Here is a 27074-nt window from a genome sequence, read left to right on the forward strand (position 1 = left end):
TTTGGAGTCAAGTCTCTTCTCTATTACATTTATGCCCACAATGCTTCTTTTTTTTTTAAATTCGTGCTAAGCACAATGCTCAATATTCTTCATTTATTTCCTGAATCTCATATAGGCATTTGTCGTACAATTCTTCAGATGAGCTACAAACATCTTCACCTACAGTCTACAGTCGTGTTTCCCCCCATCATCTCTTCGCGTAACTTCTCAAACTAAATATCCATTGCCAGACCAACAAACACTACTGCTGGGCTTGACCTACTTCAAGCAACACGGATGATATGGCAGAACTGAGGAAGACGTCCGACAATCATACCTTTGATGTTTGAGACCCAGGTGGCAAGAAAGGCTCCCACCAACCCGATTCATACTTGGGATATGGTGTTGTCCACTTTTCTGGCTTTTCAAACTCAAGACTAACAGGAGTACATCTTCTAAACTGTCAGCCTCAAAGCTCTCTTATAAAACTCTGTCTAGCCTCAACTACAGGTTGAAAATATGCAAATTTTGTCCTTGTACTATACAAAATATCTTAATTTTACTATCTGTTATATTGGGGTTATTTATACACTTGTCGTTAGCAAATTATCTCGTATGCCCTTGACTTTAATAGCACTCCAGCATGGACTGGGTGATTAAAGCTTGCATATTGAAGACTCTGCCTTTCATCAGACAGGAATATGGAGTAATTAGTGTCTCAATTATTTAAAGATGAGCGCCCCTTACGTGATCCACAGGCCATTTGTTGAAACAAGAGCTACAGCGGGTCGCTTGGTAATATTAGGGAATTTATCCAAGAACTTGCGCTCAATCACAAGGCAAAATCCTGTTCTTTGTTGTGCTCTCCGAAAAGGCGAAGACGCTCAAACAATTGCTCCTTGAAATGCTCCTCTTCGTCTAGCATAAATTTGGCATTGCAACAAGAAAATAGTACTTCTTCCTTTATGTCCCTTCCTGTATATGCAACAGAATGCCAGCGTTAAGATTCCTAATGCTAAAACTAAAGCAAATGGCCTAAGGAAACTCCACCTACCATTGTATAACGGAAATGAGCAAAGGCAAATGTATTTCTGCTACAAGTCTTCGCCAAATAGGGAGTTATCTAAAATAATTTCTTTTCCTTTTTACAGGAATAACACGTGCCAGATTACAGCATAAATACTCATCAGAAACTGTGAGCAGGACTAGAAAAAACAAACACTTAACACTACTCATCTTTTGATCGGTACAGTGTCTTCAGGGAACCCAGTGGCGGCGCCACATTGACCCATGGGTTGTCCTTTGAATCCGCTTTGCCAGAAATATACATTGTGCAAAGGTGAATTCTATTTTTTTTTTAATTGTACATAAATTGATTGTTGAATCCCATTAACACAAGGGAAGTTTCGTTTGTAGTGACAAAGGGGGTTCAACAAATGTTTTAGGTCATCAGTTCGACTCCCCGCTGTGGCATTTTAGCATTTGAATTCCCTTGTCTAGTCCTGTCTGCGCCCCTGGGGCACCATTATCCATAATGTAGAACTAAGAAATCTCGGTTTTAATCAGAAAGGGGGAGCTAATGAAAAGGGTAAAAACATCGAGCAATTGTAAATGAGGCCGAAATAATCCCGGAATTCCCTACATGTATAGAAAGGATACTTTCCTTTTGGCATCCATTGTACATACCAAAGTACTACCTTTTTGGTGATTATTAATCTACAAGTTTACATTACCTTCTCAAAAATATAGTGAGCAATGGACAGTTTTACACTCAAGTGGCCAAGAGGATCAGGTCAATGTAGAATATCCTTCTTTTACTGCTCCTATAGAAGAATTGGTTCGGACTTAATTTAGCTAATATATATATATATATATATATATATATATATATATATATATATATATATATATACCTTTTTTTTAAATTTCAACTATATAGTTCGAGCTAGAGGCAGTAGGTACGCTCATCCTCTGCCTTAACTATACAAGCTGGCTAGAACCAATGGCGGAACCAGGAATTTACACAAGGGGATTCCAAAAAATACTACAATGTCTAACCACTTGTGATCTTAAACAATTTTTGAACCCCCTTTGTCACTACACTAGATTTTTTTCCTTGTGTCAAGGGGATTCAACAATTTCTATATAACCAAAAAAAATTATTTTCTTTCTCTATTTTCATAGTATAACTTTTTGACGAAGGAACTTCAATTGAATCCCCTTACTCCTAGCTGGCTCAGCTCCTGGCCCCAACACCATATAAGCAGACAGACAACGCATCCCTCAACCAATATGAAAAAAACAACCATCCCTACTAATATGGGACACATAACAAGAGGAATCAAACCCCTAAAGTTGGTTGCAATGCACTAAGATACAATTGTGAAAGGAGAGAATCAAGAGTATTATAACCTTGAAGCACTGGTTCTACTGCTGCATCCGGGATAAGCAACCCTACAATTCGTTGATTGTCAGTAGTTGTCACAATCCGTACAATGCGGATTCTCTGATGGCTTTGGCGAGCCTGTATCCAACAACAATTGGGAACCAATAAACGAGTGAGGATGGTGCAACAACCCTTTTAGAAGAAAATTATCTCTCTCGACGCAAGAAATACAGCACAAACGATCGTAAGCAAAATTTCTGGTGCCTCGTGAAATATCAGATTGAGCCTGCTCACTTTAAACCTACAGTATCCCTTTTTTGTGCGGCAAGTGTCAACTATGGTAGTGATATCTGGCAGTTGGAATACTGTACTTGAATCTTGATAAATCAACTAAATTTACTGGCAAATGATTTCAGCCAAAGAATAGCACGATGTGCTATCTAATTCATTGGTATGAAAAGCGGAAAAAATCAGTCATGACCACCTATCTTCCTCACATATAAAAGTACATGCAGAGGGAAAACAGCAAACAGTCAGAACCCAGAACCTTCAGATCAGAAGATAAAACCATCTATAGTGAATCAGCCAAAAATCTGTGAAACAGTAGGGATGCAGGCATTGTCATGTTGGTGTGGGATAGATAGAAACACTTTTATGTGAAGTAAAGAAACCAGAATTAATCAAATCTCTCCAAGTAAGATTCAAACCTACAACAGAATATTATTAGCTTCTTTCTAGATGGATGGATCTTTTCTATTTTATATGGAAGCATCTCTGGTCATAATTGAATATTATTAGCCTTTTTTTTTCTTTTCAAATGTACATGTATTGATTGTTGAATCCCATTAACACAAGGGAAGTTTCTTTTGTAGTGACAAAAATGTTTTAGGTCATCAGTTCGACTCCCCGCTGTGGCATTTTAGCATTTGAATGTCCTGTCTCCGCCACCATTATCCATATTGTCAAACTAAGAAAGCTCGGTTTTAATCAGAAAGGGGGAGCTAATGAAAAGGGTAAAAACATCAAGCAATTGTAAATGAGGCCGAAATAATCCCGGAATTCCCTACATGCATAGAAAGGATACTTTCCTTTTGGCAGCCATAAGTAACCTTTTTGGTGCTTATTAATCTATAAGCTTACATTACCTTCTCAAAAATAGTGAGCAATGGACAGTTTTACACTGAACAACAGTATAAAACCATAAAAAAATAACTGAGAAAAGAGGTGTTACTTCAGATAAAAAAAACCTACATATATAAATGGTGCTGTCCCCTTTTCCGGCATTTCAAAGTCAAGACTAACAGGAGTACATCTTCTAAACTCAAAGCTCTCTTGTAAAACTCTGTATAGGGTTTCGAAAACAGATCAGGAGATATATAGAAAATATGCAAATTTTGTCCTTGTACTGTACAAAATACTATCTTAATTTGAAAGAAACAAGCACCAAGGCAAAAAGAGTATACAAAACTGATGCAATGAGATATTTTCTTCAGTGTTTGATTAGTAGCTTATTGTAATTAATCTTGGCTATATAGCCAAGAAGAATTACAACAAGTTATTATCAAACACTTTCTATTCTTCTTGGATGATTTGTTTTCCTCCATTGGCATTGAATATATAGAGGAGAACATATTCATCCAACGGCAAGCAGAAGCAGATATCGACCCGTGAAAGCAGAAATCGACCCGTGAATTCTCCATATGGAGAGGCAAGCACAAATGCACAGTGAACTCATTGGGAACTTGACAGAGACGAACAAGGAATATGCGGAGCATATCCGTCTTATGTTTTTGGGCTGGGGTTTATGGAAAATTGACAAGTGAGCCCACCCAATTGATATCCCATTATTATATAGTACAACCTAGCAAACAAACAAAAAAACAATTTAAATAATTTTCCAATTTGGATTACAAATTAAGTCAACTTTAAATATGTTAAATTTGTGCGGAGCAAAATGAACCTGTTTAATAAATGGAATACACTCCAGGCGAATCATACACCCTTAATATAAAGGATAAAACATTGAGAATCGCATGCAAATGCTTATTCTAGGTGATTGTAGATGTGATTAAAACGATTCAATCATTTAAAATAATAATTCTTTTTTAGAAAAATAGTGAAAAGTTCCTTTTACATATAAACCCAAATGATTTCGAAAATCATACGCAAGTTGATTCCGTTTTCCTTAGCGTTTTGGGTATTTCGAGTTGCAGATCGAGTTCCATCATGAATGTTATTTGCAGGGTCGGAACCTTGGTTTGCCTCGATGGCCACATGTGAGTTAACGTCTATTGGTTCCTTGACCCGAGCTCCAACGGGATCGATAAGTGGCCTTTCACCCCCGGGTGTTAAGTTGTTATTTTCATCTTGAAGGCCAGCTTCGTTGTCGATAGGTTGGGCCATTAATTGAGAATTCGTAGTTTTCAGCCTGAAATCAAAGACATTTCAAAGAGCAAGTGTAAAATAGTGTGTTTTATAGAGATTCGTACCAAATAACCAATATTATCCTTAGCCCCACGGTGAGCGCCAAACTGTTTACCCGAAAAACGGATATAGTTGAATTTATACGTAGTTCTAAGGATACGTGGTATAGCTTGGTACAAATCGAAAAAGTATATAGCAAATTATCGAATATTGACTGTAAAAGAATACTTCGACCCAAGTTCCAGATCAAAGGGGAATCGAGGACGTTATACTTCGGGGCAAAGAACTCGTCGAAGAGGCGGTTGACAAAGATGCAGGGACGGAGCTTTAGGTTCCCCGAGATGGAGACGGTACCTCGAAAAACATGATCGGGGAAATAGAAATCGGTGATTCCCCTTCTTTTCCTTCATTTTCCCCAAGCCGTAGAGGTTTATCATGGGGAGGGGGTCCATGTAGAGGAAGATCCTTTCCATGGTTATTGTTTTGGGGATTGAAGATGTTGCCGGTCCGAGCGATTAAGAAGTTTTGAAGAAGAGCTCGGGCAAAGCGGGGATTCCTCGTATTTTCGACGAAGCTCAGCAGGCCCTGAATCGGGTAAGTTTGCTTTCCCTTTATCAATTTTCATACTTGTATTTTTCTCTTTTGTATAACTCCATTTTATCTTTTGTAGGCTTTTACGCTCTGTCACGAAGCGTTTTTCCGATCTCTAGAGGAGCTAAGCCGGTCTGAAGCCGAAATTTGAAGGCTTACTGAGGAAAGAGACACCTTCAAGCTTCTCATTTAGCAGAAGGAATGAGAAGCAAAAGGACGTCGGGTCAAGCTAGAAGCAGCTCGGAAAAAATAAAATGACTTGTCCGAGCAGGTAAAGAGGATCCTTGAAGTTACTGATACTGATTTGGGCGTGACGGCTAATAGTTCGGTCTCGCATGTTCAGCAAAAGCTCGATGTGATTGGGCAACTTCGTGCTAAGGTAGACGCAGTGAAAGCGGGGGACGAAAAATGGAAAAAGAACATGGATCACTTTGCCGCTGAAAAGGAGACCGCCCGGGCTCAACTGGCCTCGGTCGAGGAACAACTTCGGAGCTTGAAAAAGAGAGCCTTGGTGCAAGTCAAGAATATCGAGGAGTTCCAGTATCGGTTGGACTCAGTGACTTCTGATCGAGAAAGATTGTCCTCGGAACTAGCAGCGGCCAAATCGGGGCCCGAAATAGCCATGGCTAATGTTGACGCAATGGTGGTTGTTTATCGATCTGATGCTGGAGCCGCTCAAGTTTGAGCAAAGGAGGTTGCCGAGGCTGCTCAAGATCGATCAAATTGGGTTGTCGAGCATGCTAAATGCCAATCTCAAGGGAGACTGCAAAAGAGCTTGAAGTTGAAGCCGAGATCGAGAATGCAAAAGAGCTTGAAGCCGAAGCCAGAGTGTTGGTCTTTTCCGATGATGATGATACCGGGAGTATGAGTGGTTTTGAGAGCGGAGGCCTCGAGGGTGAAGATGCTGCTCCTGGAGAGGACTAAGCCCTTTTAGTATTTTTCTTCTTCCTTTTAAGACCGTTTTGGTCTTTTTGTAGAAACACTTGATCGGACATGGTTCCCTTGTAAATAATTTTGGTATATAAAAGCTTAGTCTTTCTTTTTGTGGCTTCCGAATCTTTTCACTAATTTATAAAAAGGCCAAAAGGTGCCTCAGCATGAGATAATTATTTGAAAGTCCGAGTGAGTGTTCGAACTCGATCATTTCTTATAGGTAGTCCCTGAGTGGGTGTTCGAATTTGAATTGAGATAGCTTTTTTAAATAGGGTTCAAGTGAAATGATTTGTTCGAACTTGAATTTGTGTAGCCCTTAGGCTTTATGGTTGAGTGAGAACGATTTCTCGAACTCGAGTTAAGGCAGCCCTTAGGCTTTTTAGGCGAGTGAGAATGATTTCTCGAACTCGAATTAATGGCAGCCCTTGGGCTCGATAGATAGTCCTCGAGTGAGAATGTTTGTTTGAACTCGAGTTAGGGTAGCCTTTAGGCTTTTATAGTCGAGTGAGGATTTGCTCGAACTCGAAATAAGAATAGCCCTTAGGCTTAGTGGTCCAGTGAGGACTTGCTCGAACTCAAAATAAGGTAGCCCTTAGGCTTTGTAGTCGAGTGAGTGTTTACTCGAACTCTAATTAAGGTAGCTCTTAGGCTCGATAGATAGTCCCCGAGTGAGAATGGATTCTCGAACTCGAGTTAGGGTAGCCCTTAGGCTTTATAGTTGAGTGAGGATTTGCTCGAACCCGAAATAAGAATAGCCCTTAGGCTTATCGGTCGAGTGAGGACTTGCTCGAACTCGAAAAAAGGTAGCCCTTGGACTTTAAAGTCGAGTGAGTGTTTGCTCGAACTCGAATTAAGGTAACCCTTGGACTCGATAAATAGTCCCCGAGTGAGAATGGTTGCTCGAACTCGAGTTAGGGTAGCCCTTAGGCTTTATAGTTGAGTGAGGATTTGCTCGAACTCGAAATAAGAATATCCCTTAGGCTTAGCGGTCGAGTGAGGACTTGATCGAACTCGAAATAAGGTATCCCTTGGGCTTTGTAGTCGAGTGAGTGTTTGCTCGAACTCAAATTAAGGTAGCCCTTAGACTCGATAAATAGTCCCCGAGTGAGAATGGTTGCTCGAACTCGAGTTAGGGTAGCCCTTAGTCTTTATAGTCGAGTGAGGATTTGCTCGAACTCGAAATAAAAATAGCCCTTAGGGTTAGCGGTCGAGTGAGGACTTGCTCGAACTCAAAATAAGGTAGCTCTTGGGCTTTGTAGTCGAGTGAGTGTTTGCTCGAACTCGAATTAAGGTAGCCCTCATGCTCGATAGATAGTCCCCGAGTGAGAATGGTTGCTCGAACTCGAGTTAGGGTAGCCCTTAGGTTTTATAGTCGAGTGAGGATTTGCTCGAACTCGAAATAAGAATAGCCCTTTGGCTTAGTGGTCGAGTGAGGACTTGCTCGAACTTGAAATTAGGTAGCCATTGGGCTTTGTAATCGAGTGAGTGTTTGCTCGAACTCGAATTAAGATAGCCCTTAGGCTCGATAGATAGTCCCCGAGTGAGAATGGTTGCTCGAACTCGAGTTAGGGTAGCCCTTAGGCTTTAGAGTCTAGTGAGGATTTGCTCAAACTCGAAATAAGAATAACCCTTAGGCTTAGTGGTTGAGTGAGGACTTGCTCGAACTCGAAATTAGGTAGCCCTTGGTCTTTGTAGTCGAGTGAGAATGATTTCTCGAACTCGAATTAACGGCAGCCCTTGGGCTCGATGGACGAGTGAGTGTTTAGTCAAACTCGAAGTAATGTAGCCCTTAGGCTTATGTGGAGCTTGATCTCGTTGATTTTTCGGTTGGCAGTCCCCGATTTATGGGGTAATATTTCAAACTCCGGTCATGGTCAGCCCTTGAGCTTGTTTGCATAATAGATCATGAAATAGAAAAATCTTTCTGAGATATGAGATATCGGTAAGAAGAAATTTCTCTTTACAAGTCATTATACATGCGTTCATGTTTTGTTCCAGGGATCAAGCAAACTACACGGGCATGGTTCGTTTTGACCATTTGGCCCTTACAATTTTTCCTATTGAAACCATGCTGCCATGAAGTGACTTTCTTGGATCGAACTTTACATATTCGAGGGTAATTCCCCCAATATTCGAGGTTGATTGTAAAGAGGATTCGGATACTGTTGAATTGTTCTAAGTTAGCATGATCAATGGTTGCCTCATTTAAACCCTTGCCGAAAAACCCATTCGGGACAAAACCGGTCTAAGGGAAAAAGAGTGCAACGCGTGCTTTCAGGACTAAAGGCTTCGAGTTTAATAATCCATCCGTGTTTCTGGTCGAACATCTTCAAGGTTTAATTTCGAAATATGAATGAACATGGGAGGGTCGTACCTTAGCAGTAGTATCGTTTTAGGTGCGAAACGTTCCAATTGCTTGGTAGTTGCTTGTCGTTTATCACGCCGAGCTTGTAGGACCCTTTTCTAACGATTTCGAGAACCTGATATGGTCCTTCCCAGTTTGGACCCAGTTTTCCTTCATTTCGATTTCGAGTGTTGGGGTGACTTTTCTTAGTACCAAGTCCCCGATTTTAAAATATCGAAGATTGGTTCTTCGATTGTAGTATCTTTTGATCCGCTGTTTTGGGAGGCCAATCGGACGAGAGCGACCTCTCATTTTTCGTCCAATAATTCAAGGCTCGTGTTCATGGTCTCGTTATTCGACTCCTTTGTTGCATATCGAAACCTGATGCTAGGTTCTCCGACCTCAACCGAGATCAAAGTTTCGGCGTCATAGACCAACGAGAATGGCATTGCTCCGGTACTGGATTTTGATGTTGTGTGATATGCCCATAGGACCTCAGGGGGTATTTCTTTCCATTTTCCTTTGGCGTTGGTCAATCTCTTCTTAAGATTTTGGATAATGATTTTGTTGGTCGATTCGGCTTATCCGTTTCCGCTGGGATGGTACGGTGTTGATAGGATCTTTTTGATCTTGTGATCCTCGAGAAATTTAGTTATTTTGCTGTCGATGAATTGTTTTCCATTATCACATACAATCTCGACTTGCACCCCGAATCGACATATGTTGTGATCCCAAATGAAGTCTATCACTTCTTTTTCTCTGATTTTCTAGAAAGCCTGTGCTTCAACCCATTTAGAAAAATAATCAGTCATAAACAAAATAAACTTAGCTTTACCTTTGGCCGATGGGAGAAGGCCGACGATGTCCATTCCCCATTTCATGAAAGTCCATGGATATAGGACCGAATGGAGTAGCTACCCGGGTTGATGAATCACGGGCGCATGTCTTTGGCATTTGTCGCACTTTCGAACGAACTCCTTCGCATCTTTGCTCATATTGGTCCAATAATACCCTTCTCTGATCGCTTTGCGGACCAACGAATCGGCACCGGAATGGTTTCCATAAGTGCCCTCGTGAATTTTCCATAGTATGTAATCGGTATCTCCTGGTCCCAAACATATTGCCAATGGTCCATCGAAAGTCCTTCTGAATAGCGTTTCGTCTTCGGATAGGGTGAACCGTGTTGCCTTTGTTCGCAAAGCTCTCAATTCCTTTGGATCTTATGGAAGCTTCTTGTTCTTGAAGTACTCTATATATTTGTTTCTCCATTCCCAGGTTAGACTTGTGGAATTTATCTCGGTGTGACCTTCTTCGATCACCGATTTTATGAGTTGTACGACAGTCCCCGAGTTGAGTTTGTCATCTTCGACCGATGAACCTAAGTTCGCAAGAGCGTCGGCCTCGCTATTCTGTTCTCGGGGTATATGTTGCAAAGTCCATTCTTTAAATTGATGTAGAGTCATCTGTAATTTATCCAAGTACCTTTGCATTCGATTTTCTCGAACTTCAAAAGTCCCGTTAACTTGGTTTACTACGAGGAGGGAATCTCACTTAGCTTTTATGATCTATGCTCTCAAGCTTCTAGCTAGTTCTAGACCTTCAATCATGGCCTCATACTCGACCTCATTGTTAGTCAATTTTGTAGTTCTGATAGATTGTCTAATTACATTACTTGTGTGTGATTTTAGTATAATGCTTAATTCAGACCCCTTCGCGTTCGAGGCACCATCCGTGAAAAGGGTCCAGACTCCCGAAGAGGTTCCCGATTTTATAAGTTGCTCTCTTTCAATCTCGGGCACAAGGGTTGGCGAAAAATCAGCGACGAAGTCTGTTAAGATTTAAGACTTGATAGTGGTTTGGGGCTGATACTCGATATCGTACCCACCGATTTCTATGGCCCATTTGGCCAATCGACCGAAAGGTCGGGTTTGCACAAAATGTTTCGAAGAGGATAAGTTGTTACAACATGTATCGAGTGAGATTGTAAATATGGTTTTAATTTCCTAGAGGCGCTTATTAAAGAAAACACTAATTTTCCTAAGTGTGCATATCTAGTTTCGGCCTCGCCTAAGGTCCGACCGACATAATAAATAGGAAATTGCGTACCTAGTTCTTCTCGAACCAGGACTCCACTTACCGCTATCTCCGAGACAGGTAAGTACAAGTAAAGTTGTTCGTCCACTTTCAGTGTATGAAGTAGAGGCGGGCTCGATAAATACCGCTTTAGTTCTTCCAAAGCGTGTTGGCATTCCGGAGTCCATGGAAAGTTGCTTTTCTTCTTAAGGAGTGAGAAAAATCGGTGGCTCCTATCTCAGGATCTCGAAATGAATCGTCCCAAGGCGGCTATTCTCCCCGTTAACCTTTGCACGACCTTCACATTATCTACTACCGTGATGTCCTCGATAGCTTTGATTTTATCGGGGTTGATTTCGATTCCTCGGTTGGATACCATGAAACCAAGAAACTTGCCCGAGCCAACCCCGAATGCACATTTTTCGGGGTTGAGCTTCATATTGTACTTCTTTAGCACGTCGAAAGTTTCCTGCAAATATTTTAAATGGTCCTCTACTCGCAGGAACTTAACTAACATGTCATCAATATAATCTTCCATTGATTTTCCTATTTGTTTTTCGAACATTTGATTTACTAAGCGTTGATAAGTTGCACCAGCATTTTTAGACCGAATGACATTACGTTATAACAATAGGTACCACACTTAGTGACAAACGAGGTCTTTTCTTGATCCTCCAGGTTCATTTGTATTTGGTTGTACCCAGAGTAGGTATTGAGAAAACTGAGAGTCTCGTGGCCGGCCGTTGCATTGATCATACGATCGATGCTAGGCAAAGGAAAGGAATCCTTAGGGCATGCTTTGTTCAAGTCTTTATAATCTATACACATTCTAAGTTTGTTTCCTTTCTTAGGGACCACCACCACATTTGCTAGTCATTCGGGGTATTTAACTTCTCAAATGGATCCTATTTTAAGAAGTTTGGTTACCTCGTCCTTGATGAAGGCATGTTTGACCTCGGACTGGGCCTTCTTTTTTGCTTTATCGGACGGAATTTTGGATCCAAGCTCAGTCTATGAGTGGTTATCTCCTGTGGGATCCATGTTATGTCGAGATGGGACCAAGCAAAACAGTTCATGTTAGCTATAAGAGATTGAATAAGCTTTTTCCTGAGCTCGAGATCTAACCCCGTGCCCAGGTATACCTTTTTGTTCGGGCAGATGTTCGTCTAGCGTTATTTGCTCTAGTTCTTCGACCGTTGACTGGGTAGTGTCGGTATCATCGAGGATCACGAAGGGTCGAGGGATCCCATAGTCGTCGTCTTCGTGAGTCTCGTGATCCCATAGTCATCGTCTTCGTGAGTCTTCTGATTCTCTAGTTGGGTCGAAGCTGACGTTTGTGATTACTATTTGGTATCATGTTCCTCCTTCGAATCTGATCCATTTGTCGATGATAGTGTAGATAGCGGAATCACCTCATCGATGGCAAACATTTCTTTTGCGGTCGGTTACTCTCCGTAGACCGTTTTGACTCCCTCTGATGTTAGGAATTTCAGAAACCGGTCGAGGGTACAACTCTTATATTGTGGATCCACGGTCATCCAAAAGGAGCGTTATACCTCATGTCGCCTTCGATTACGTGGAACTTCATTTCTTGAATGGTCCCGGCCACGTTTATTGGCAGTATTATCTTGCCCTTAGTAGTTTCACATACCATATTGAATCCGTTTAGAACCAGGGTTGCAAGCACGACCTGGTCCTATAGACCAAGCTGCTCTACGACCTTCGATCTAATAATGTTGGCCGAACTACCTGGATCAATTAACACACGCTTAACTTGCGTTTTATTCATAAGTACAGATATTACCAGTGCATCGTTATGGGGTTGCATGATTCCTTATGCATCTTCATCACTAAAGGACAAGATTCCTTTAGGTGTGTTATCCTGAGACCGAGACCGCTTCTCTCTTTCAATCGACATCTTAGTGCGTTTAAGCACCGACCCCTGGGGATATAGATCACACCGATGATCATGTGGATGATGTGTTGTGGCTCATCTTGTTTGTTTTGTCTTCTGAAATCCCTGTTTTTGAAATGGTTTTTGGCCTGGTCACTTAAAAATTCCCGAAGGTGCCCTTTATTGAATAATCGGGCTACCTCTTCTCTCAATTTCCTACAATCTTCCGTTTTGTGGTCACGAGTGCCATGATATTCGCACATTTGATTGGGATTCCTCTGGGTTAGATCGGTCTGCAGAGGTCGAGGCCATTTAGTATCTTTGATGCGTCCGATAGCCGACACGATGGCGGATGCATCGATGTTGAAGTTATATTCCGATAACTGCGGTGCTTCCTTAGGTCCAGTATGCCTGTCGAACCCATTCTTGTTTATCAGCCCCCGAGACCCTTCGCCTCGATCGCTTCTTTTATTGCTTTGTACGAGGTTATGTCTTCGTTCGTTACCCCTATAATCTCCACTATACGGCCGGTATCGGTCCTTGATTGACATTTGTTCTCTGTTGATGTCCCTTTTAATAACGGACCCGATTCTTGCTCATTTGACCTCACTACAGCTGGCCCCGTTTGTGGGTGACTTCTTGGGATGGACTGGGCTCGAGCCTGGTCGGTGCCTGGGTTTGGCTCTGCAACTGGGATATTGCTACTTGTTGAGCTTGCAACATTTCGAAAATCATACGCAAGCTGATTCCATTTTCCTCAGCGTTTTGGGTATTTCGAGCTGCAGATCGAGTTCCACCATGAATGCTATTTTCAGGGTCGGAACGTTGGTTTGCCTCGATGACCACATGTGAGTTAACGTCTATTGGTTCCTCGACCCGAGCTCCAACGAGATCGACAAGTGGCCTTTCACCCCCGGGGGTTAAGTTGTTGTTTTCATCTTGAAGGCCAACTTCGTTGTCGATAGGTAGGGCCATTAATTGAGAATTCGTCGTTTTCAGCCTGAAATCAAAGACACTTTCAAGAGCAAGTGTAAAATAATGTGTTTCATAGAGATTCGTACCAAATAACCAATATTATCCTTAGCCCCACGGTGGGCCCCAAACTGTTTACCCAAAAAACAGATAGAGTTGAATTTATATGTAGTTTTAAGGATACGTGGTATAACTTGATACAAATAAAAAAAATATGTAGAAAAATATCGAATATTGTCTGTAAAAAGGGAATAAAATACAAACCAAACAGAGTAGAAAATGAATTATGAACAAGCAAGATGAATCAATGTACAAGACTCACAAAAAGATAATTTCTCATGTATCTATATATGAATATCAATAATCGTTTTAATAAGGATGTGTGTAAATGCCTTAATGTTCAGTTGCCCCCTTACAGAAATGATAACCACTCTTTTATAGTGGAAGATCCTACTTTGTATATAATAAAAAATATATAATGGAGATCCCATAATAGATTAGTTAATTTAGCTTTTCCTTAATTCCCGCCGAGATTCTCTCCCCAAGTGCGGCTACAACGGCTCTTGTCTCTTAGCTCGATCTTGGTCGGACTTGATATTGGTTGATCTCCAGATTTCGGGTTCGGTATTAACTCGAGCTCGAATCTTGAATTCAATAACGCCACTTCACATCATAGTTCGATTTGGACTCGAGCTCGATAATGACTTCAAGCTCGGTATTGATCGGTCTCTGAATTTTGAGCTTGGTAACCTGGTTTCTCTCGGTATTATGAAAACGACCATCGGTCCATCATGTTCCAATCTTGAGACCCACTTCATTTCTGTTTTCATATAGAACTCTCTTAAATTTTCTACCCTAGAAACAAACATGACAGATACAAATACGTACAAAAGCTGGTCCCAACGAGACATTTATTTGGTTTGCAATACACCAAGATAAAATGACAGACTTATGATGGACAAACACCTCTGAGTTTAGACCTCCAAGATTTATTCAATGTGGCTGTAGATCAAAAATCCACAATTGCAGACAACATAAGAACTGTATAATCGTAATACTGAGGTAATCCCTGGGGGAAATAAACTTGGTTATTGAATAGGCATGAGAGGTTGGATGGAAATCCAGACTCAACATGATCAGTTGACAAAAAAGGACAGTTTTTCAGTGGAATCTATTTGGTTGAATGGCAGCCCAGGAAGCATTAGTGACATTGGACAGGGTGAATAAAGTAGGCGTACACTTGTGCTAACAGATGCCCCATGAGTGGTAAAAAGGAAGAGACTATAGCACACTTGTTTATTCACTGTACTATGGCTACTTGTGGAATACTTTTCTTAACCTCTAAGAACTCCACTTGACTGTGCCTATCAGTGTGGCCAGATGTTCCAAAATGTGGCAAGGAAATCCAGTACCAAAGAAACTACGGAAGTTGTTGAAAGCTGTTACTTTTTGCTTTGGTCGGACATTATTGAACGAGAGAAGAGAATATGTTCCAATGACATGCAACAAATTCTAGTAGCCTTAAGAAAAGATGTTTGCACAAGTTTTTTCTTTCCTGAACAGACACCATTGTTTTAACTAGTCTAGAAAATCTCCCACCTTTTTGAGCTCCTTGAAGCCGAAAGTGCAAGCTTTCTATAAATTATATGGACAGTAATTTTGTGTGAAAATTATATGATTATTAACCCATCCCCCCACCCCACAAAAGAATTCTACTTAGAAAACATGGGCAAACTACTGGTGAATAAGGAAGGGATAAAAAGCCTTAACTGTGAAACAAGATCTTAAAGGAAATGGACAGAGGGTGTGAGGCAGTTATCAAAGATTGTGCTCTCTGTGTGGCAGGTACTGGGTTCATTATATAATTCTAATCATCGCTTATCCTTGGAATTTTTGCAGATTGAAATGAACATTTTCAATGGAAGTGTTATAGTCGGTACTATAGCAAGCTGACACAAGCATCGTGTGCTGGTTCTGTTTGACGTTTCAGGCAATGGTCACACAACATTCTGTTTGGCAAGAGCCTTACAGTTACGGGTCAAAATATTACTTGATAGGAGCCATTTCCAATTGCTGTCCTTCTAAAGCCAACTTACATTGCGCATAGTTTTGGATTTTGTTGGTCGTAAACAGTTTTTTCATAAGCAAGATAATCAGCTCTCAGTATTTTATATCTACTTTCTTTATCTTCAGACTTTCTCTATCTCTTGATTCACTTACCATGAGATACTCTTATTCTTTAGCGTATTCCTACTCAAAATTAGCACTTATGGATTTCTCAGCTCATGTATCGCACGTGACACATCCAAGATATATCAGAGAATATACTGGAGGAAAATGATATTGAAAAACAATTGAAAGAAGAATATCTTACTTGCTTAGAGAGCACCCTCTCAACAGTTCCCCACACAGGAAGTATAAGCCCACCTAACACATTAACTTCTTGTAATCTTCTACCTACTGTGCAGAAACTGCCTAGCTTACAATTTGGGCCATGCATACACTGCAGGTGAAACCCAAAATGAGTTCTGAAAGAAGTGATGCTTGAAATACTCAGAAACAACGAATCCACGAATACTCCAAGGGCATTTTCATAATCCAATAAAACAAAACAAAGTTAGCTGAGATTTTTATGGCAATAAGGTGAGCCTCCTCCCTCTACATTCCTTACAACATAAGGGTGATCCTCTTGTTTTTTCCCCATGAAGCCTAGCTGGAATCAACATTTTTGTGTTATACAAGTTTGCTTCATCAAATTGCTTTTATTTCATTTTATTTTCTATTTACAGGCAAATAAAGAAGTATTAGAAATGCAATAAAAGGAGGAATGCAGCCTGTTCAAATCAAGGCATACCAGCTATATACAACGAATACATACACTGAAATCTAAAAATTATTCCAGATCTATCCACATCCTGTGCCTAGTACTCTCTGAAAGCACAAATACAAGGTTACTTATCAAGGTTAATCTTTTATTCAGCAGTGTACATCATTGTCTTTTTCCTCTTTTAATCATCATTATTCAAGCTACAGTCCAGCCTTTGAATTCTATCACAATATTCATCAAAAGATTTTAGCCTTTTCCTTATCTGAGCCCCAGGAAATACCGAATTCCGCTGAAAATCTTGCGCCGGTTCCTATTTGAGAAGAGATTATGTCTGAAACGAGGATTGTAATTAATAGTTTTCGATGAATCAATTTAAACTGCTCCATTTTCCCGGGTCTTTTCTTCTATCAGATGAACTCTCCCATATCAAGCCAGTGAAATTCACGGGGAATTTTATTTGCTATTAGATAACCAATTCATAAACAAGATCAGGATGCAGAAAAACTAAGGCTGATCCTATGATTATGATAAGACTCCATCTCAAAAAAATGATTATGATAAGACTATATGTCCTATCACATAAAAAGATCAAGGAAGCTTCCCAACGTACTTTTCATCAGGGTATCCTGCAAGATACATGATCATAAAAAAATTTACCTGTTTCAATGAAACGTCATATTCATCTTCCCATCCACGACGGGCCTTTTCTAAGGAAGATAGTTTCCGGTACTTGTCTTTCAATTGTGCGAGGGGCATCTCCCTAGAAATTGAGAAGTGTAAAGTAAAGCACAGCACAAGGAAGAGGAAGATGGGTTAGGGTGCAGACATGAAGCAGTCAATTCCTAAAAGGAAGAAGTTAACCTAAAGCCTAAAAGTCAAAATCCTTTAGTTCCTAAGGGCCTCTCCAACAATTGGACGAAATACCTCGTACATTCCTGAAGCAGAACTGAAATAACCACGAAACAGAAAGATCAAAATCACGGGCATTTGGACCAAGGCATGACCCTACATTAGTTGTGAAAGAAAGGCAGCTAGGGGAACATCATGCTATGTCTCTTTCATATTCATACAAAATCTTCAAATTGCTAGATGAAAGCTTATAAATGGTGCACGTTGTTCGTAGATAATTTTGTGTTAATTGATGAAACCAGCAAGGAACCAACTAAAAGCTGGAAATGTAGAGAACCCCTCTAGAGAGTAATAGGAGAAGTAGAAGTAAGACAGAAGGTATACATGTACATCCTCTTGTTTACACCAGAATACCAATAAATTTAAACATCTATCTCAATAACAATATCTCATGAAAGAAAGAAGGCATTCCCTGTGTGTCAGAAGATCCACTTTAGCATGACCCAATTGAACCCAAATATACGAGAAAACTGAGCCCAAAGTTGTCTAGCCACTGAGTAAGTGTATGAATCTTTAGAGTTAAAAGAGTTATCTTTTGTTTCTGGTGAATATTTTGCATACCCAGCCACAAGGTCTATTAGGTTAAATAATTGGATGTCATTCTAGAGAACCACATTTTCTCTAGGTCGGCTACTCTTTTGCATACCCAGCCACAAGGTCTCTTAGGTTAGATAATTGGGGTTTTCTCCTAAAATATTCCTTCATCAAAATAATACATAAAAATTAGATAAAATTCTGAAATGGAGGAGCCTCACGAGATTGGAAAATGTCTAACAAGTTATATAGGTCAATTGTGAGGCCAGTAATGTTAGAATAGATGAATTCCGTTGAAATGAAAATGTTAAGATAGATGCACAATCATTTAAGATTGAACAAGATTACAATGATCACATACAACAACAGATGCAAGCAACATAAATAGACGCTAAAATGAGAAAAGATAGCATGAGATGGTCTAGTTACGACCTAAGTTGAATATGATTATCTATGGTCTTAAAATTAGATGAGATAACCTCAAAATCACATGGAGAGAAGTTGTCAGGGAAAACCTTAAGTTTCTCCTAATAAATGCATACTTAGCTAAAAATAAAACAAATGGATCTATATAAGTTCTACCAACTATTTGGGATTAAACTAGTTATCCATGTAAGGTAAGTGTGAGATATAGAAAATCCTTAAGTTGCCTTAAAGGGCAGCCATGTGCATTAAGCTCCCGCTATGCACGGGAAATGGACTTGGGTAGAGCGGAAAAGATACAAATCATTCATAAAGCCCAGCTGAGTTGGGATGGGGATTGAAAAGTAGTTGACTGATTGACGTACACATAATCCAATCTGGTCCCTAATACCAAGTTCAATAAGGTTGACTGCACTTGCAAACCACAATACCAATATACAGAAATAACAAAATAACCGACCAAGAATTTCCATACCCTTCAAATGCTAATAGAAAATGCCGTCTTCCCAACCATTCTCGTTTGGATTCATAGAATCCACTATTAGTTGAACTAGACTCATCCTTTTGCTTCTCTTCAAGCAACGCATACGCTGACTACAGGTGGAAAATAAAAGGTTACAAAGCAAACTTGGAAGGTAGCCATCTAACTCAAGTTTATAATGGTAATATATATACCTCCCAAATGAGTCCACGATCCAATGCAAAAGAAAACAATATGGTTGAAGCCCCGGACAAGTTGTCAATATGAACAATCTGTAGTAGGTTGATGTCACATGTTTTATATAAGAATGCAAAGACAAAACAGGAACAGCATAACCTTTAAATTTGGTGCCGGAGACCAAGCTTTTGCTTTTTCTACTACTCAGGTTAGTGTTTGTTATTGGGTTCTTCTTCCCAATTTACGCAGAAAGAGGCGAGCTTTCCTAAACCCTTAACCCACGCCACCTGCTTCCTGCTCTGCCAGTATAACGGGCCGGGTAAAAGTCGGGCCTCTGATCCAATTATGGACCTTAAAATAATAGCCCCATTTTTTAACATCTTTAAGAAGTGGCTTCTGATCCAATTATGCACTTAGCAACAACGACGGTGCAAGTTGGTAGGATTTTTGCTTTTATTCATAGTAATGTTATGATAAATTGGTCGAACTTTATGCTATATTCAAATTTAGCTATCATATTAGATAATTCACAAACTCTACCACAGTGTCTATGTTATTTACACTCAAGCTTATAAGAGACGACTTTAAGTTATACTACCATTTTTCATTAATCGGTAATATTTGTCCCGCACCCCATACATCTATAATATATTCCTCCTTTCTCACAACTAATCCCACCCATGTACCCCTCTAATCCTCTTTAGTAAAATCATATTTGAACTATTAAATAAAAGTTTAAACTTCTGAAATTAATAGATATTGATCTAATATAGATAACTCAATAAATAAAGAGTGTCTCATAAATTTCCTCAATCATCATTCCATTCCATGTATGTATTCAACTTAAACTCATTGCCAACTCTATAATTTTATCACCAAATTTCACAATTTATCATATTTCATTTTCAGTTTTAACAAGAATACATAGCATTTGAAGATCTTAGAGTTTTTTTTTAAATTTTAATTTTTTGAAGTTCATTTTTTTTGTGTGTGGTAATTTTCAAGTTCATTCTAATAGACACAAACATGTTCAACTAATATTTTCAAATCTTAAATCGAACATTGTATAACTTATTTTATGTGGGGATTATTTTTTTTCATTTTATAAGCAAATATATATATATATATATATATATATATATATATATATATATATATATAATTATCTATTGTTGGTGTATAAAACTAACCATTTCTACTGATTTTGTTAATTTGTTGAAGGTGTCAATTGAACTTGAAAAAATACGACATCGGCATTTCCCAATAAGAGAATCCTAGAATATCCAAAATCAAGTAGTCAATCGAAATAGACATTTGTTTTCATCTACGAGAAAAAACACTGAAGATCACTACACACTTGACTTTCAAGTGCTAAGAATGTCATCTATTTCCTCCTTTGCATTTTGAATCTTGATCCACGATCAACACTTAGCTTGATATCAAAGGCACCAGCACGTTCTACAATACTTCCAGTAAAAATCTGCACGGTGCTGAGGGTACCCGTACAGTTTGAAACACTTATCTTTACTGTGTCCTGGCTTCTTACAATACTCACAAAACAGACGATGCGTGTTCGACGAATATCCTCCTCTATTTGCATTGTTCCCAGCATTGTATCCATTTGTACTATAATTGGTCTTTAAATTGTTGTTTCCAGCACTTGCATTAAGAGATGCAGATTCCATCACAAATTGATTGTGTGGCTTAACTTCCCTTTGTTTTTCCTCTTGAATGAGCATGGCAAATGCTTGTGCAATGCTAGTTAGTGGACTCATCATCAAAATACTGCCTCTCACCAGTGTATACCTTATTCAACCCCATTAGGAACTGAATTAATCGTCTATCCTGTTCTGTCTTGTGCATGTTTGTCTTAGCTCCACAGGTACAGGTACAATTGCATTGAGCGTGTGCATTTAGGGTATTAAATTCTTCCCAAAGCTTCTTCATTTTGGTATAGTAGCCAGTGATGTCCAAAGTTCCTTGGCTTAAATCGCCGATTTCCTTCTGAAGCTGATACAACTTAGCACCGTTGGTTTGGTCATATCTATCTTCCAATTCCTGCCATAATTCCTTCACATCCCTAACATATTGCAGACTATCAACCAAATCTTTCGACAGTGAGTTGAGAATCCACGAAGTGACCATATCGTCGCATCGTTCCTATTGATCAAAAGTGGTGTGACCCACATCTGGCTTCTTAACCTTTCTTGTGATGAATCCGACCTTGTTCTTCACAAATAACGCCCTAAGTACTCCTCTCCTCCAGGATCTATAACTGGTGTCGTCGAAAGCCATCGGCATCAGCATTGTTCTGGCGTTCTCTGGCGGATGCATGTATAAAGGACTAGACAAATCCAAAGTTTCTTTGTCTCCTGCATGAATCAAAGTGTGTGAATCAAATCGCGATCGAACACCAGTCAAAATCAGTGGAAGTAATTTTCTTCTGCAACTCTTGCCCTGATTGAGTCGAATCGGTAATTTCAAAAGAGACGAGTGACGAAATTGAGTGACTGAATAGAGAATCGAAGCCTAGGCTCTGATACCATGACAAAATATTAAGGGTCAGTGATGTATTCGAGCTCAGATTGAGCTCCAATGGAGGAAAGGGAAAAACACCCACACAGGGAAGGTTCGAGAAACAGACTGAAGCAGCGAGAAATGAATTTTTCTTACTTACAAAATATTTGTACAATACACTTATACACATACACAGACTCTAACACCTTATTAAACTTATAGCCTAAATATTTACAGAAATAGCCTATGTAGTACAATGTGGCTAACTATTAAATAATCTCAACAGGAGTCGTGGAGAGAAGCACAAATGGGCTCATGCTGGGTAAGAGTGAACTAAATGGACGGAATCATACCTTATTTTCACTTTCAGCCATCATAGGAACTTTAGTATCTTCCTTCATTCGATTCTGTGTTGGAGCATTCTCTATGCAAAGACTGTCATTAACATCATAATTTAGGTGCCAATGGAGATTTCAGCTGCAAAAAGTCCAGTCAAATAGGACCATTTTCTAATATAATTAATAGGAAGTAGTAAATCCAGAACTAAATGCTAAATATTGAATTCTTAATCATAAAATTTACTAACTTTGTTAGGAACACACCATGTGGACTCCAAGTATGGGTAAAATTTTCAGCAATCAGCAGTACAAAAGTTCTGCTGATGATATGAAACAGAACATTCAGAATTAACACAGGTACAACGGCTATCTCATACAATACAACATCCTTTTTGTTCTTCACTGTCCTTTTGCTCCTCGGACCCAAAAATCATTCCTTAAACTCGGATGATTTGGTTTCTCAATTGATCATCCTTCGATCTCAATCTTCCACAGGTGTCATTCACCTTTCTAATAAACTACGTAGACGAATTTTATCGATACCTGTCCCTAGGCCATTTTCTTCCGTTATATTCTTCGATTCACAGAAGCTACATTCAGAGCCAGAGATTTCACTTCCAAGTCATAAAAAAGAGTTCTTGCTTCTCTTCTCCTCATTCCACACAAACAATCCACATAACAACAAGTTGTTTTTCTTTGACATTGGTTTCAAGAATCACAAGCTTCTTTTGCTCTATTTGGAGTCAAGTCTCTTCTCTATTACATTTATGCCCACAATGCTTCTTTTTTTTTTAAATTCGTGCTAAGCACAATGCTCAATATTCTTCATTTATTTCCTGAATCTCATATAGGCATTTGTCGTACAATTCTTCAGATGAGCTACAAACATCTTCACCTACAGTCTACAGTCGTGTTTCCCCCCATCATCTCTTCGCGTAACTTCTCAAACTAAATATCCATTGCCAGACCAACAAACACTACTGCTGGGCTTGACCTACTTCAAGCAATACGGATGATATGGCAGAACTGAGGAAGACGTCCGACAATCATACCTTTGATGTTTGAGATCCAGGTGGCAAGAAAGGCTCCCACCAACCCGATTCATACTTGGGATATGGTGTTGTCCACTTTTCTGGCTTTTCAAACTCAAGACTAACAGGAGTACATCTTCTAAATTGTCAGCCTCAAAGCTCTCTTATAAAACTCTGTCTAGCCTCAACTACAGGTTGAAAATATGCAAATTTTGTCCTTGTACTATACAAAATATCTTAATTTTACTATCTGTTATATTGGGGTTATTTATACACTTGTCGTTAGCAAATTATCTCGTATGCCCTTGACTTTAATAGCACTCCAGCATGGACTGGGTGATTAAAGCTTGCTTATTGAAGACTCTGCCTTTCATCAGACAGGAATATGGAGTAATTAGTTTCTCAATTATTTAAAGATGAGCGCCCCTTACGTGATCCACAGGCCATTTGTTGAAACAAGAGCTACAGCGGGTTGCTTGGTAATATTAGGGAATTTATCCAAGAATTGGGCTCAATCACAAGGCAAAATCCTGTTCTTTGTTGTGCTCTCCGAAAAGGCGAAGACGCTCAAACAATTGCTCCTTGAAACGCTCAGGCAATGGTCACACAACATTCTGTTTGGCAAGAGCCTTACAGTTACGGGTCAAAATATTACTTGATAGGAGCCATTTCCATTTGCTGTCCTTCTAAAGCCAACTTACATTGCGCATAGTTTTGGATTTTGTTGGTCGTAAACAGTTTTTTCATAAGCAAGATAATCAGCTCTCAGTATTTTATATCTACTTTCTTTATCTTCAAACTTTCTCTATCTCTTGATTCACTTACCACGAGATACTCTTATTCTTTAGCGTATTCCTACTCAAAATTAGCACTTATGGATTTCTCAGCTCATGTATCGCACGTGACACATCCAAGATATATCAGAGAATATACTGGAGGAAAATGATATTGAAAAACAATTGAAAGAAGAATATCTTACTTGCTTAGAGAGCACCCTCTCAACAGTTCCCCACACAGGAAGTATAAGCCCACCTAACACATTAACTTCTTGTAATCTTCTACCGACTGTGCAGAAACTGCCTAGCTTACAATTTGGGCCATGCATACACTGCAGGTGAAACCCAGAATGAGTTCTGAAAGAAGTGATGCTTGAAATACTCAGAAACAACGAATTCACGAATACTCCAAGGGCATTTTCATAATCCAATAAAACAAAACAATGTTAGCTGAGATTTTTATGGCAATAAGGTGAGCCTCCTCTCTCTACATTCCTTACAACATAAGGGTGATCCTCGTGTTTTTTCCCCATGAAGCCTAGCTGGAATCAACATTTTTGTGTTATACAAGTTTGCTTCATCAAATTGCTTTTATTTCATTTTATTTTCTATTTACAGGCAAATAAAGAAGTATTAGAAATGTAATAAAAGGAGGAATGCAGCCTGTTCAAATCAAGGCATACCAGCTATATACAACGAATACATACACTGAAATCTAAAAATTGTTCCAGATCTATCCACATCCTGTGCCTAGTACTCTCTGAAAGCACAAATACAAGGTTACTTATCAAGGTTAATCTTTTATTCAGCAGTGTACATCATTGTCTTTTTCCTCTTTTAATCATCATTGTTCAAGCTACAGTCCAGCCTTTGAATTCTATCACAATATTCATCAAAAGATTTTAGCCTTTTCCTCATCTGAGCCCCAGGAAATACCGAATTCCGCTGAAAATCTTGCGCCGGTTCCTATTTGAGAAGAGATTATGTCTGAAACGAGGATTGTAATTAATAGTGCGAGGGGCATCTCCCTAGAAATTGAGAAGTGTAAAGTAAAACACAGTACAAGGAAGAGGAAGATGGGTTAGGGTGCAGACATGAAGCAGTCAATTCCTAAAAGGAAGAAGTTAACCTAAAGCCTAAAAGTCAAAAGCCTTTAGTACCTAAGGGCCTCTCCAACAATTGGACGAAATACCTCGTACATTCCTGAAGCAGAACTGAAATAACCACGAAACAGAAAGATCAAAATCATGGGCATTTGGACCAAAGGCACTTCTATGAACAAAATTAACATTTCATTCTTAAAACAGATCAAAATTGAACATTTTAAAAGAAAAAATCCAACTACAGGAAAAAGACTTGGACCATGCATGACCCTACATTAGTTGTGAAAGAAAGGCAGCTAGGGGAACATCATGCTATGTCTCTTTCATATTCATATAAAATCTTCAAATTGCTAGATGAAAGCTTATAAATGGTGCACGTTGTTCGTAGATAATTTTGTGTTAATTGATGAAACCAGCAAGGAACCAACTAAAAGCTGGAAATGTAGAGAACCCCTCTAGAGAGTAATAGGAGAAGTAGAAGTAAGACAGAAGGTATACATGTACATCCTCTTGTTTACACCAGAATACCAATAAATTTAAACATCTATCTCAATAACAATATCTCATGAAAGAAAGAAGGCATTCCCTGTGTGTCAGAAGATCCACTTTAGCATGACCCACTGAGTAAGCGTATGAATCTTTAGAGTTAAAAGAGTTATCTTTTGTTTCTGGTGAATTTTTTGCATACCCAGCCACAAGGTCTATTAGGTTAGATAATTGGATGTCATTCTTGAGAACCATATTTTCTCTAAGTCGGCTACTCTTTTGTATACTTGTATATTGGGGTTTTCTCCTAAAATATTCCTTCATCAAAATAATACATAAAAATTAGATAAAATTCTGAAATGGAGGAGCCTCACGAGATTGGAAAATGTCTAACAAGTTATATAGGACAATTGTGAGGCCACTAATGTTAGAATAGATGAATTCCGTTGAAATGAAAATGTCAAGATAGATGCACAATCATTTAAGATTGAACAAGATTACAATGATCACATACAACAACAGATGCAAGCAGCATAAATAGACGCTAAAATGAGAAAAGATAGCATGAGATGGTCTAGTTACGACCTAAGTTGAATATGATTATCTAAGGTCTTAAAATTAGATGAGATAACCTTAAAATCACATGGAGAGAAGTTGTCACGGAAAACCTTAGGTTTCTCCTAATAAATGCATACTTAGCTAAAAATAAAACAAATGGATCTATATAAGTTCTACCAACTATTTGGGATTAAACTAGTTATCAATGTAAGGTAAGTGTGAGATATAGAAAATCCTTAAGTTGCCTTAAAGGTCAGCCATGTGCATTAAGTGTGAGATATAGAAAATACTTGGGTAGAGCGGAAAAGATACAAATCATTCATAAAGCCCAGCTGAGTTGAGATGGGGATTGAAAAGTAGTTGACTGATTGACGTACACATAATCCAATCTGGTCCCTAATACCAAGTTCAATAAGGTTGACTGCACTTGCAAACCAAAATACCAATATACAGAAATAACAAAATAACCGACCAAGAATTTACATACCCTTCAAATGCTAATAGAAAATGTCGTCTTCCCAACCATTCTCGTTTGGATTCATAGAATCCACTATTAGTTGAACTAGACTCATCCTTTTGCTTCTCTTCAAGCAACGCATACGCTGACTACAGGTGAAAAATAAAAGGTTACAAAGCAAACTTGGAAGGTAGCCATCTAACTCAAGTTTATAATGGTAATATATATACCTCCCAAATGAGTCCACGGTCCAATGCAAAAGAAAACAATATGGTTGAAGCCCCGGACAAGTTGTCAGTATGAACAATCTGTAGTAGGTTGATGTCACAACATGTTTTATATAAGAATGCAAAGACAAAACAGGAACAGCATAACCTTTAAATTTGGCGTCGGAGACCAAACTTTTGCTTTTTCTACTACTCGGGTTAGTGTTTGTTATTGGGTTCTTCTTCCCAATTTACGCAGAAAGAGGCGAGTTTTCCTAAACCCTTAACCCACGCCACTTGCTTCCTGCTCTGCCAGTATAATGGGCCGGGTAAAAGTCGGGCCTCTGATCCAATTATGGACCTTAAAACAATAGCCCCATTTTTTAACATCTTTAAGAAGTGGCCTCTGATCCAATTATGCACTTAACAACAGCGACGGTGCAAGTTGGTAGGATTTTAGCTTTTATTCATAGTAATGTTATGATAAATTGGTCGAACTTTATGCTATATTCAAATTTAGCTATCATATTAGATAATTCACAAACTCTACCACAGTGTCTATGTTATCTACACTCAAGCTTATAAGAGACGACTTTAAGTTATACTACCATTTTTCATTAATCGGTAATATTTGTCTCGCACCCCATACATCTAT

At 39.1% G+C, this 27074-nt stretch overlaps 1 protein-coding gene across 9 annotated transcripts; it reads right to left on the bottom strand.

Annotated features, from left to right (window-relative positions):
* On the bottom strand, positions 1 to 26689 carry LOC104116733 (protein FORGETTER 1-like). 9 transcript variants are annotated; one of them, XM_070182044.1, is made up of 12 exons: positions 26589 to 26689; positions 26444 to 26521; positions 26244 to 26362; positions 24770 to 24823; positions 24317 to 24637; positions 23813 to 23941; positions 18965 to 19042; positions 18765 to 18883; positions 17081 to 17183; positions 15971 to 16099; positions 2392 to 2503; positions 1 to 954 (listed from the first exon to the last, which is right to left on the bottom strand). In XM_070182044.1, exons 5-12 carry the CDS (start codon positions 24350 to 24352, stop codon positions 812 to 814), a joined length of 849 nt encoding a protein of 282 aa, XP_070038145.1. In that variant the 5' UTR covers positions 24353 to 24637; positions 24770 to 24823; positions 26244 to 26362; positions 26444 to 26521; positions 26589 to 26689; the 3' UTR covers positions 1 to 811. The 9 variants fall into 9 exon arrangements, with proteins under 9 accessions (XP_070038145.1, XP_070038146.1, XP_070038149.1 ...); XM_070182045.1 differs by lacking the exons at positions 24317 to 24637; positions 26244 to 26362; positions 26444 to 26521; positions 26589 to 26689 and adding an exon at positions 25211 to 25789; XM_070182048.1 differs by lacking the exons at positions 23813 to 23941; positions 24317 to 24637; positions 24770 to 24823; ... (1 more) ...; positions 26444 to 26521; positions 26589 to 26689 and adding exons at positions 21818 to 21941; positions 22051 to 22796; positions 22830 to 23242.
* Between the last annotated feature and the right edge of the window lie 385 nt (positions 26690 to 27074).

The sequence above is a fragment of the Nicotiana tomentosiformis genome, chromosome 8, assembly GCF_000390325.3.
Source record: "Nicotiana tomentosiformis chromosome 8, ASM39032v3, whole genome shotgun sequence".
Lineage (NCBI taxonomy): Eukaryota > Viridiplantae > Streptophyta > Magnoliopsida > Solanales > Solanaceae > Nicotiana > Nicotiana tomentosiformis.